The 12,620-nt window shown below is 41.4% G+C and overlaps 3 protein-coding genes across 3 annotated transcripts; 1 reads left to right on the top strand and 2 right to left on the bottom strand.

The window, feature by feature from the left end:
• Nucleotides 1–375: 375 nt before the first annotated feature.
• Nucleotides 376–3,600, top strand: LOC135342499 (xylose isomerase-like). The gene is made up of 11 exons (XM_064539229.1): nt 376–548; nt 628–777; nt 849–964; nt 1,070–1,095; nt 1,169–1,416; nt 1,599–1,778; nt 1,844–1,899; nt 2,015–2,191; nt 2,321–2,423; nt 2,908–3,062; nt 3,335–3,600. The coding sequence occupies exons 1-11, from the start codon at nt 470–472 to the stop codon at nt 3,416–3,418; spliced, it is 1,374 nt and encodes a 457-aa protein (XP_064395299.1). The 5' UTR covers nt 376–469; the 3' UTR covers nt 3,419–3,600.
• Nucleotides 3,601–3,613: 13 nt separating this feature from the next.
• Nucleotides 3,614–5,540, bottom strand: LOC135342505 (uncharacterized). Its single transcript, XM_064539236.1, has 5 exons — nt 5,339–5,540; nt 5,135–5,221; nt 4,878–4,934; nt 4,497–4,588; nt 3,614–4,193 (listed from the first exon to the last, which is right to left on the bottom strand). The coding sequence occupies exons 1-5, from the start codon at nt 5,436–5,438 to the stop codon at nt 3,807–3,809; spliced, it is 723 nt and encodes a 240-aa protein (XP_064395306.1). The 5' UTR covers nt 5,439–5,540; the 3' UTR covers nt 3,614–3,806.
• Nucleotides 5,541–5,575: 35 nt separating this feature from the next.
• Nucleotides 5,576–9,820, bottom strand: LOC135342497 (folylpolyglutamate synthase, mitochondrial-like). Its single transcript, XM_064539227.1, has 15 exons — nt 9,626–9,820; nt 9,390–9,578; nt 9,200–9,264; nt 9,036–9,150; nt 8,686–8,763; nt 8,579–8,640; nt 8,216–8,396; nt 7,937–7,991; nt 7,656–7,760; nt 7,184–7,261; nt 6,906–7,003; nt 6,680–6,732; nt 6,546–6,627; nt 6,221–6,287; nt 5,576–5,993 (listed from the first exon to the last, which is right to left on the bottom strand). Exons 1-15 carry the CDS (start codon nt 9,743–9,745, stop codon nt 5,644–5,646), a joined length of 1,698 nt encoding a protein of 565 aa, XP_064395297.1. The 5' UTR covers nt 9,746–9,820; the 3' UTR covers nt 5,576–5,643.
• Nucleotides 9,821–12,620: the final 2,800 nt, after the last annotated feature.

Raw genomic sequence — 12,620 nt, 5'->3', positions numbered from 1 at the left:
CTCATGCATGCATATCGCATGTATTTAATAGCTTACAAAGGGCTTTCTAGCTGAACAATCATGAATCTATAGCTCTATCTACTATAATTATGATGGTATAAAATAATGTAGATTTGAGTAATGAAACTTACACAAAATAGATCTATAGGCCTTTAATGTGTTTCTGCGATGAATCTTGTCACTAAAGAGAAATTATTTTGCAGTATCTTGCAACTGTTTGTTCACTATCTGTAGGGGGGCCCCCTGGGAAATTCCCAGTTAAAATAATGTGTTTTTCGTTAGCACCTCTGCATGTTTATAATTATTTTATGGATGCGCATGCGTCCCGAGTTCCTCCGACATCTACGATATGAGATACACCCCCTTTGTTGACTGAGGGGGTGGCTATCAAGAGAGGTCACATGCAGCATAGATTTTATAGCGTACTCTTTCTTCACACAAGTAAGACAGTCTAGGTGAACTAGCAGCCATGTCATCTTTTGCCCCAGCAAGCAAGTCTTCTGAAGCAAGTAGCTTTGCTTATGAGTCTGGCAAAGAATTCTTTCCAGGTGAGTGAGCACGAATGTTGCTGCACACCGTACCGTACCGGGTACCGGGTACCCCCATGTGATGGATGTGATGTTGCAGGTATTGGTGAGATCCAGTACAAGCCGGATTCTCCCGCCAGTGACGTCCTCTGCTTCAAGTACTACAATCCCCAGGAGGTGGTCAGAGGTCGGACAATGGAGGAGTGGCTCCGGTTCTCAGTTTGCTTCTGGCACACCTTCCGAGGAACTGGTGAGACATTGAGATTTCTTAGCGTGTGTTGACACCAGCATAACTAAAAATGACTTAATACTGATTGATAGGGGCTGACCCATTTGGCTACCCCACCCTCTGTCGCCCCTGGGACGATCAGTCTGATTCCATGGAGAATGCCAAGAGACGACTCAGAGCTGGGTTCGAATTCTTTAAGAAACTCGGGGTGAGGATCGTCATCTATGCTGTATATATGTGGTACATATTAAAGGGTGACCTTTAGGTGTACTACAAAGACAATTTTTAACCTATTCCACACTTCTAATTTCAGGTCAAGTATTGGTGCTTTCACGACAGGTAAGTCTAACACAACGTACTTCCCATCCCACAGCATGCGCAGTTATAAGTTATAATTTCTCCCTTGCTTCAGGGATATCGCCCCAATGGGAGCAGACCTGAAAACGACCAATCAGAATCTGGACGAGATGGTGGACCTTGCCCTCCAGCTTCAGAAGGAGACGGGTGTCAAGTTGCTCTGGGCTACATGTAACCTGTTTGCCCACCCCGTGTACGCATGTGGAGCGAGCACCAACCCTGACGCTGCCGTGTTTGCAATGGCAGCTGCCCAGGTCAAGAAAGGACTGGAGATTGCCAAGAAACTGGGGGCAGAGGGATTTGGTGAGTGCCTGAGTGAGCTAGCACAGCTATAAGTATTGTAGGAGTACATTTACCTGGTACTGGCTAGTTCAGAAAGTTGCTGGCTCTTCGCTTTACAGTGGATAGCCCTTTAATTTAGAATGCCCTTTGACTATATTTTGGATTACAGTTACTGTAGCTGTTTTAACTAAAGCCTCCTGCAGTGTTCTGGGGAGGTCGTGAGGGCTACCAGTCTCTGCTCAACACTGACGTCAAGAGAGAGCTCAACCACATGGGAGGATTCTTCAAGATGGTCGTCCAGTACAAGAATAAGATCGGCTTCAATGGTCAACTGCTCATTGAACCAAAGCCTAAGGAACCTATGAAGCACCAGTACGACTACGGTAAGCTGTTTGTCTTAGCACTTTCCTCAGTCAACCATTTTGTGTGTCTCTGTTTGAACCGGCAGATGCTCAGACTGTGATTGCGTTCTTGAAGACTTACAACTTGGACAAAGACTTCAAGGTGAAAATAAATCTATAGCTGTGTCAATTTTAGGATTGACGATTAAGAGACATCTTGAGGCATTTAAAACATGGCCCTCTCTATAATTATACTAATTTTCTATACTCCAATGCAGCTGAACATAGAGCCCAACCACACGAGCCTGGCTGGTCATGGCTACGAGCACGACATAGTGGTTGCTTCTGGTTATGGGATGCTGGGCTCCATTGACGCCAACACAGGGTCACCTGACCTCGGCTGGGACACTGACCAGTTTCCTATGGACGTCAAAAATTCCACCCTCGTTGTCAAGGTGAGGGATAATAGAAAAGGACAACTTCCTTTTACAAGAGTATATTTGTAGCGTACAGACTTTATTTGTCTACCCAAAGGAGTGGGTCAAAAGACAAAACTAAAACTAACTTAAAGTGTCTTTCCTCAGGTGATTCTGGAGCAAGGTGGTCTGGCTCCGGGTGGCCTCAACTTTGACTGCAAGGTGAGGAGAGAGTCCACTGCTCTGGAGGACATGTTCATCTCACACATTGGTGAGTGGTACATGCATGTACGTACTGTATATCTTCTAATTTATCGGACAGCAAAAAATAATTATTTTGGAAATTGTCCGGGTATAATTGGAACAGATTTTTATAGAGCATGTGAAGTGTCCGGAATAATTAGAACAAGCAAGCAGCTGCATGCGAGCTAGCTAAGTTTAATAGAACAAGGTACGACTGAATAGTTGCACTAACTATCTAAAACTAGCTACTCAAAGCTATCTAACTGCAGCACTCCAAGTCTTACTTGCCGTCTATGAATGGTAACTCAACTTTTCAAGGTATTGTCCGGATATTTAGAACAAATGTAATATTAAAGTACTGGAGTGTCCGTTGTATTAGAACAACGAAAATTGCCCAAAAGAGTGTCCGGGTAATTAGAAGTGTCCGATAAATTAGAAGATATACGGTATCTATATTATGCTCCAAGTATTAAGAGATCAAGCATATACACACTATCGTATAATTATTCCAGGTGCTATGGACACGTTTGCTCGAGGTCTTCGTGCTGCTGACAAGATTCTCGATGAGGGAGTGATGGCTGATGCTGTAAAGGAGCGGTACAGCTCTTACGACAGTGGACTCGGGGCTAAGATTGAGAAGGGGGAGGCCAGTCTCGAGGAAATGGAGGTGTGTGTGTGTGTGGTGTGTGGTGTGTGTGTGTGGTGTGTGGTGTGTGTGTGTGTGTGTGTGTGTGTGTGTGTGTGTGTGTGTGTGTGTGTGTGTGTGTGTGTGTGTGGCTTTCTACATTCATTAGCCTTGGCCTGTATCATAATTATGGTAATTGAGACCTCTTAATTGAATTATGATTGTCGGCATGATTTTATTTTGTGGTTAGGTGGGCGTGTACAACATTTACACATTTACTACAAACATCCTCCCACCTCCATGTACATGCACAGGAGTTCATTATGAGCAACGGTTTCCCTCAGCCAGTTTCCGGGCAACAAGAGAAGTACGAGTCGACCCTCAACAGATACGTCTGACTGTATAATAACTATGTTTGCACACTTTTATGGTTGTCATAGGTAAAGTAGTTAGTAAGTTACTATCGCTGTGATTGTAAGCAAGTACATGCAATCCCTAATTTTGTCATGTCACTAGACTAGACACTGGTACAGTACTGGTACTACTTTATGTTGGTTTTTAAATTACCAGTAAACCCACACACCACAGCATAATGTAGTTAAGGGACAATTCATGTGAAATGTGATAGAATCATTGCAAATGTACAGTATCAAATGACCACAGATGTACACATACACATATGCTACTGCAGTGAATTCCGGTGAAAAAATGATGATGGTGTGGCAGTATCAAATTACAAGTATGAACATGTTGCAATCTGACTAGTACACAACACAAAATGAGTGACTAAGGATTGTCCGGATCTTTCTGTGGTAGTTTCTGGTACTTTGTCTTTCCCTTTCGTCTTGATTTTATCCCGCCCACCATCTCTTTACACTTCCAGCACCCCACAACCACTCCCACCAGCAACAGTACAACGAGATACACATACAGTATCACAACATACACTATAGTATTCCGACATATCGGGGCTCCGCTGTGAACTTTTATCACAAAATACGTTCCCATGGCAACCCATGCCGAGTAGACAGTGATCCCGAGACCGGCTATAAAGAATCCGATAATACCGCAGATTCTAATTGATTTGGGGAAGTCTCCACAGCAGACAGCGAGTAAAGAGCAGCAGTAGATGAAAGAGACAAATATCATGACAAACACCAGGATGCCTGTGGACTGTGTGTGTGTGTGTGAGGGTAGAAATGGTGAAGGAGTTTGTGCATGTGCTCACATTGCAAACAGATATTCATATACGTGTAGACGTTATAGCCATATATTGAATCTCCATAAATAAAAATAAATATAAACAAGCTTATAGGCACAGAATTATTTTAGATGGCAGGAATTGACAGTGAGTACTGTGCACATTAAGGACTTCTCTTAATTAGATAGGTATCTAACAGCCATTTCAAAGAAATTGATAGATTTACTACGGAGCCTTTCGACAGCTAAATTGTATGATTAAAAATTAAAAGTTACCTTAAGAAACCAGATGTAGGCGTCTTTATTGAAAATAGGTATAGTTAGTGTGACTCCACAAGGACTACCGGTGGCTGTTTTAGCTGGCCCCACTGCAAACATCAAATATGGTCGTGATACTGACGGTTATAATTATACAAAATCTCATATTGGAATAGACACACATTTGTATAGTCAGTGTAAGTTTCATGCTGTGGAACAGAAAGTGCACCTTTGTATACAACTCTCCAGGTAAGTGTAAACACTAAACAAGCACTGACACATGTACATCTGTGTATATGTGCCTGTTATACAGTCTAATAGTACGTCACAATGGCGATACAATATCGATTAATAGGCTTGTCAGTAAACGGTCCCATGCAGCTATGAGATTGAACTCACCTAGTAATCCTCCGCCAAAGAACATAATTACAGTGATTACAATGAGGGAGATCATCACTGTAAAGGAGGAGAATCATGACATCAACTTGGTACCACTAAATACGGTAACAATTGTTCCAAGAGTAGATATGGAGTGTACTTTTATCTACTCTTGAGTAAACACATCAATATTAATTGGCAATGTGGACAAATTCATAATTATGATTCACACCTTACGATTATGTTGCTAGGACTAATGAATATATTGGCAAGCTTACCCCAACAAATTGCCTGTCTCCATGGATCTGTTCCACCTACACTTTTGCAGCATTTGTGGCAACATCCTCCAGCTTTGCCTTCCCCACCTGGACATAATTATACAAAACCAGTTTACTTCTAATCTACTGGCTAGGACTAACTGTATACCTAGATTGTGTCAATTTGTACTAGCTACAATTTTCAGGTATATATAATAACAATACCTCGGACCTTGGGACCTTTAGTTGGTAATGTATCCTTTAGTGTGTTCTTGACCTCTTTTTCAACAGCCTTTTTGGCTGCTTTTGCTGCTAAAGCCTGCATACTACTGTAAGTTTAGAGTACCTATACGTTGTGTGTAGCTTCAGTACGCCCCTACACGTACACAGCTAATGCTTTTATGGAATGCATTTTGCATCTGATAATTCCTTGGCACTTCACATGCGTGAACATAACTTCAATAGGTAAAGAGTGTTAATGAGAATATTAATAGTGGGTCTCAGATGATGGCCGCAAAATAATGATACAATCAACTTTCATCAACATTGATGTCCAATACACTCATAAAAGCTCCTGCTAAATGTAAACTGCCAGTTACTAATACTTGAACATGAATAGACGAGTCTTTAAGGTTTTGCGGGTAATATTCTCCATGACAATCAACTGTACACCAGTTCACTGCTTCTCTTAGACTAGCAAACACTCGAGTTTTCAATTGGTCAGAAGTAGCCACATGATCATTGTGGTATGTATTGTCATCCAGGTTATGTGATTGTCCATTCTTGACGCATTGTTCAGTAGCCAGCTTTCTCCATGTTGACTCATTCATCCTCACACAGTCTAGCATCGTGTCCTTAGTTACTGTCAAGTTTGTCTGATCTGTTGGTGTGTGTGGGTGTTTAAACAAAATTGTATGGTACACATAATTATGAACACTCTAAACTTGTTCTTAGAATAATTATAAGCATGGTGAGCTTCAAAACAAATTTTGTGAAAATATGTGGGGGAGTATAGTGGAAAGAAGTGCAGTTTGTGCGAACAGATGTTATTACTGACACACGCACGCACGCACACATGCACGCACACACACACACACACACACACACCTGCAGAATGAGCTCCATCCACATCAGCGATATTGGGAGCAAACAGAGCATAGTCAAATCCACAGTCCTGCATAAATACCACAACACACAAGATAAATAAGACAGGCCCGTAGAATTATAAGTGGTGTAGGATTTTTGTGATCCAAAGGAACTGCATTTTTAAACACGTTTTGCAAAATTCATAGTTGTGGCTCATACACGACATGTAATACAGTACAGTACTCTATGCATTACAATGCCCGAGCTTGAAACCTTCATTAATGAAGTATGCGTAGGATTTAAGTTCGGATTGGTGACTTAAATAATGAACAAAGCTACAACTCACTACTAACGGCCGTAGGAACACGTCAGTTCTGTTGATCCTCTTGCCAGTGATGTTGAATATCAACACTCTCACCGTAGACTCTCTGGAATGCACAAACACACTAAACATTGAAGAGTGCACTCACAGGTACTTACGTCAGTGCTTCAGCCTCTTTTGCAGACACTTCCATGAACCACTCTGCACTAGTCTAGTGATTGAAGCCGAGGGTGAGGGCAGGGAAATAGACGTATGCACCAACTTATTTAGGTTATAAGATATCAGATTGTCAATCTAAACACACCAGGTTCTCAAACAGTGTGGCAAAACTGCACCTCTGAAGTTGAGTTCTAGCCAGCACCATAATTCAACATGCATACATACCTCAATGCTTTTAGGAGTGTGTGCCCCATCTACATAGTAAGTGACTCTTTCTCTCTTGATGATCTGGTTTCTACCAGGCCACCTAACCTCACGAAGACCTGAGAAAAGTAACCATTTAAGGGACAAGAACAAAGTTAACAATGGTTGTCACAATCGATGCTCATTTTCAGATACGCAGCCCACTAGTACTAAAGTTCGAGCACTGAAGCATTTGGCAGTCTCTTGTGCTAATTAGCCACTTACATTGTATCACATACCAAACAAGAGTTTTCGCATACCTTCATAGAACTGAGGGGTAAGTGGAAATGGTTGGGCCACTGGAACTCCATGGAGATGCCTCTTCTCAGCCTGAGCATCTACAGTGATGTACGTACAGATAAAAATACAATACAAGAATCACAAGCATAAAAATTATGGTAAATAATAATAATTGTTCTATCGAAATTTATATTAGAACATCTGGAAGGTCTACTGAATTGCTACAACGGCCTTTGTAAACTAAATACATAGGAACAGTGCTATGAAACACATGATCAGTTTTATTGCCAGAATCAACACAACGGTACGAGTGTTCAAATAATATGAGTATTCAAATAATGATGTTATATATACGCAAAGCCTGAGTACTACGTAACTAAGCATTAAACTGTACATAGCAAATCATATTAATAATCATGGGTGGGCAGTAAAAGCCAATGATTACACACTTCACGTGCAATTGACCACATTTGCAAAAGTTATTATCCTCACCTTGACCAAGGTCAGACCACATCCCTTTGATCTGTAGCCAGCTACGACAGAGCTGCGCAGCTAGAGAGGCATTCATCTTCTGATGCTCTCCAGCAAGGGCCAGCACTGAGTGGGAGTGTCATGGCAAGTCATGGGAGTGCACAACAGCTGGTAATGCATGTGTATATAAATACATTTTAGTAAGATGTGTGAAAAATGAGTGAGTGTACGGCACATAATTATGTGTGTGTAGGAAGTGCGTATGAAGATAAGTGCACACACATTATGACAGCTCCTCTTACCTGGTTCCTCTCCAGGATACTCTCCCAACTCAGGAGCAACCTCCAGTGGCAATGCCTACAATGCCAACACATATTTAATGGATACACCACTCCAGTCCATTAGTCAATAAAATACTAACAACAGCCCATTAACTGTCCACTGAAGTGCTTAATTAGGGTTCCAAAGAATGCGGCACACTTTAGGCAATAAATTCAATAAATTATGAGCAACTTAGAGCCTCACCTAGTTTTAACTATGTTCAGCGAAGATTACCCCTAACCACCCCGGCCATTTCGCACCTCTAGTTCCTTAGCCCTCTCCTGCAGCACTCCCAGTGGCCCCGGATCCTGGGGCATGGTGAAGGCTGGGTGTCCACGCTTACAGATACCACCTTTCTGCCACGCTATCTTCTCCAGTGTGTCCCCGAGCAATTCCACATGGTCTAGACCCAGCGAGGCTATACCACACACCACAGGGTTGCTGGGGGGTGGAGTAGGCGGCTTCAATACAGAATCGTAAGTGTTTATGGGCGTGAGTTACTAGTTACTGAATACATGCTGTTGTACAGTACATATATCTATATAAGGAAAAATCGTAAAAAAAGCATGCAGTAGCTTATCAAGGTTGTAACAGCAAGTTAAGGCCTTGCCACTTAGACTTACGGAATAACATTTGTAGTGTCGAATGTTCCACCAATACCAACTTCAATGACTGCCACATCAACCTGTACACAGAATGAGTACCCTCAATCAGTTAGCATTGTCCTCACTTTTTCTTTGAGGAAGACGTTAAATGCCATGACAGTGAGAAACCTGAAGTAAGGAGGCATGACTCCACCGTAATCCTCCTGCAAATGTTCAAGTACATGTAGATATTGGATATTGTATACAAAGAGTTAGTTGACTAGCCTCGTTCTCAGACCAATTTATCTTCAACCTAACGTTACAATAGAGAAAATTCGGCCGGGAACAAGGCTAACATTTGACCAAACATGGCATTTGACCAAACATGGCATTCGACATAACATTGACTTTGATACTGCCAACAGACTACCTTACCCAAAGCTACCCAAAGCAAATATAATCATTGAGATACAGTAAGACTAACAGCATTGGTCACCTTGGAGCTGCTCAGCTTGTTGTACACCTCCCAAAAGTTCTCCACAAACTGTGGCTTGGACAGTGGTCGGCCATTGAGGCGGATACGCTCTCTAACCTCCCGCAGGTGGGGAGAACTGGAGTTCGTAAAAATGAAAGCAGGTAAAATCTTCATAAACCTCTTACGAGTAGAATCCTGTCTTCAGACCATACGCCCTCAGTATTCTCTCAGACATTGCACACACGGACCCCTATACACATAACACAGCTCAGTGCAGGGAGATCAAAAGCTGAGCAACTACGTCTCAGTAGCACTGGAAGGAGTAATACTGGTGGCCTATACCACGTACAAAACGTAATTTTTAGAAAACTCTACCTTTCCCTTGGTTCCCGTAACATGAATGGCGTTTAATTGATCCAGGTTTGAGGTTTCCAGTCCAATACGTTTCAGAAAAGTTACCACCTCGTGCAGCTCTCGCGACCTCCTCTGGCCTGTTGCAGACTTACTTACCTTCTCTAAAACAGATGCATTTGTCTGTAGACCATTCAGAGTCTCCACTGCCTCCTGGAAACAAAAAACTTGGATAGGTAGCTATGCACTTTAATCCTCACATTGTATTGTTTGTCTCTTTCTCCTGAGCACATAGCTAGTTTTCTGCTGATCCTGCTTCTAGCATAAGCTCTGGCCAGGACAGTGACTTTCTTCAACAATCTTGATCTTGTACAGAACATGTACGGATGGCTAGCCAGATGGATGGCACAGTAGATTTAGAAGTACAAGTACATGTGCACATGGTAATAAAATTGGTAACGATCGTCCATGTACAAGACTAGTCTCATGAATCAGCCGCCTTTCCAATAGCCTCCTTCACCGGGCTTTCCCTAAGTGAAGTGGGAAGTGCGGCCTGGGATCGAGGCTACATTTCCAAAGGAACTAGGCTGATTCATGAGACTAGTACAAGACTATACAAACTTGAATTGAATATGAATGTGAAGTGGTGAAACTTTTCAAGTATAGTACAGATCTCTCAACTTGTGGTCAGGGCTATTTATAATAAATGGACAAGTCTCTAAGACTAAGTCTAAGAAACCTAAGAAATAAAGGTGAGGGCTAGACTACACCTTCATTATACTTTTGCCATACATTCAGTTTGACTACATGCAGGTTTAGAAAATGTCCACGATATAAAGGCGTACTGCAACAACAGTCCTCTCACAGCTTTTATTAGAAGACACAACACAATCCTGTTTCTCTTCCAAGCTTCAATTGCTCCGTTGCTTATACTACTATTCATCTATGCTCTGTCATGGGTGTTTGGTCTCATGTTTGTGCTACTTTCTTTATTCAATGTGGCTTTAAAGTATGTCATTCTTTGGTTCATCTATTGTCTGGACTTTTCATCGCACGTTGTCTTTAGACTGGCTTTTCCGGCTTTTTTTGTGACTGCAAGTTTCACTTTTGTGTTTGGATTTCCTAGGAATCATATTGCGGAGCGATTTGGACTGAGCAACACATCTCAGGTGGCCTCAGAAGTGATATGTGCAATAATACTGGGACAAATATTTATTGCGATACTACCTTCACCTCTGCAAGCAGTAACTAACCCTTTTGTAACCATGATGATAATAACTGTTGTTCTGTATAGACTCTGGCTTGTACTGTCTTCGGGAATCAGAACTCCTCCAGACAACATTTGTGTTGTGTGTTTCACCAACCCAAAAGAAATTTTGATCAAACCTTGTAGCCATTTTGCTCTGTGTGAAGAATGTGTTCGACAATTGGATGAATGCCCCATTTGCAGGTCCAAAATAGAACATAAAGAAAGGATTTATACAAGTTGAAGAACTGCTTCAACTGTCTGATTTTTGGTGTCATGCTAGAATGTCATTACGCCTCAATGTGTTTTCTTGACAATGTGGATAATGTGGTGCTATAAAACCCACACTTGCCAATGGTGCACTATACCGGTAGTAAAATGTTATTGCCTTCCACTCCCCTCAAGACTCGGCAACATAATGTGCGCATGCGCACTGATCCAGTGATTCAGGATCCTACAAGCCACGCCCACAGAGTCTGGTCCTATGCCGATTATTTGTTAATAGAACTAAGTTGACCTAGCGTTCAATTAGAGACGGATCGGCCTGGGGTCAATCTATGATATGACTGTGCTATACGTGTACTAGACTGTGTACGTACAGTGTAGTTTCTCTGTTAAAAGTCAAGAAGGTATGGATGTAGTGCTTGCTACTATCTCCTCCACCCTGTGGATTACTGAGCAAGTCTTCTCACTAGTTGTTCCCACGCTGGAGCTCCTGTTCAGTACAGTCCTTCAGCTCCTCAAAATTTCTCAGTTTTTGGTGCTTTCAGTATTTACTAATCTGGTGTTTGCAGTCTACAATGTGATTATATTTGCCAATGAACATCTATATACTGTAATGGTTGCTGCTTTGGACGTGTGTTTCAGTTTGTTTCTTTTTGGCTGGTCTCATTTCACAGATTTTTCTCGATTGGTTTGTTTGATTGGCTGGGAAGGAGTATACACACTGTTCAGCTTTGTATACGGTGGACTTAACATTGCATTTTCGCTGCTTTTTGACTGTACAAAAGCTATGTTTCAATTTGCTCGAGAAGTTGATGGGTATGGAAAGGCTTATGTACTTTTCACAAAAGTTGGTGACAATCTGAAATTCAACTCATTTTACGATGCTCTGGTATTATGGAAAACTTTAATGATTAATGTTGTCTACATTTCTATTGGTTTAGCACTGGTGACATGTTTCTCTTTATTTCTGAAGCTACTTATCCCAAGAATAGTAAGACTAATCAAGCAAGAAAATCAGCCTAGACAGACACCACCACGATCTACTAGAGCCCCACCTAACCCACAACTCCCTAATGAAACTGTCGCTAGAAGATTGCGAAGACGAATGTCGGATACGGATAGAAACAATTCAAGTAGGCCCGACGTAACAGAATCATCATCTGCTAAAAACGTTGTGGATACTAGTCTGAAAGAGGAATTGTCAAGACTCAATGCAGAGCTTTCTGAAGAGAAGGATAAGTACTTGTGTGTAGTGTGCTTCGAGAGGAAGCGCGAGGTTCTGCTAAAGCCATGCAAACACTATTGTCTCTGTAGATCATGTTTGCCCAAGCTGCACTGTTGTCCCGTCTGCAATCAAAGAATTTCAAGTTCAGAAAAGATTTATCATGTTTAATTAATGATAGATTGTTCATTCACATTCCATTACATGCATTACAGCCTGTTCATTTGATTTGCTACATGTTGAAAAAATTAATTGTTAACGAACAAAATATTCCATAAGGGTATCATTATTTTACATAATGGTAATAATGATATGCATGATTATCACAATAAAAAAGTTGAAGCAATTGAAATTACATGTATATATCCATATTAAAAATCGAGCAAAGTTGCACAAGGTATATAATATATACATGATGGTACACATGATTGGGTTATACAAAACTGCAATCAATCAATTATTTCGGTCCAAACATTAATTACCAAAAAACAATTTAAGAAACAAATAGCTTCTCATATTTCTGAATGTGCTTCCTACAAAGTGGGCACTTGTTCTTAAGTGA

Source organism: Halichondria panicea, chromosome 10 (genome assembly GCF_963675165.1).
Source record: "Halichondria panicea chromosome 10, odHalPani1.1, whole genome shotgun sequence".
Taxonomy (NCBI): Eukaryota; Metazoa; Porifera; class Demospongiae; order Suberitida; family Halichondriidae; genus Halichondria; species Halichondria panicea.
Note: the sequence above shows the minus strand (reverse complement) of the source record. Positions and strands in the feature narration are given on the sequence as shown.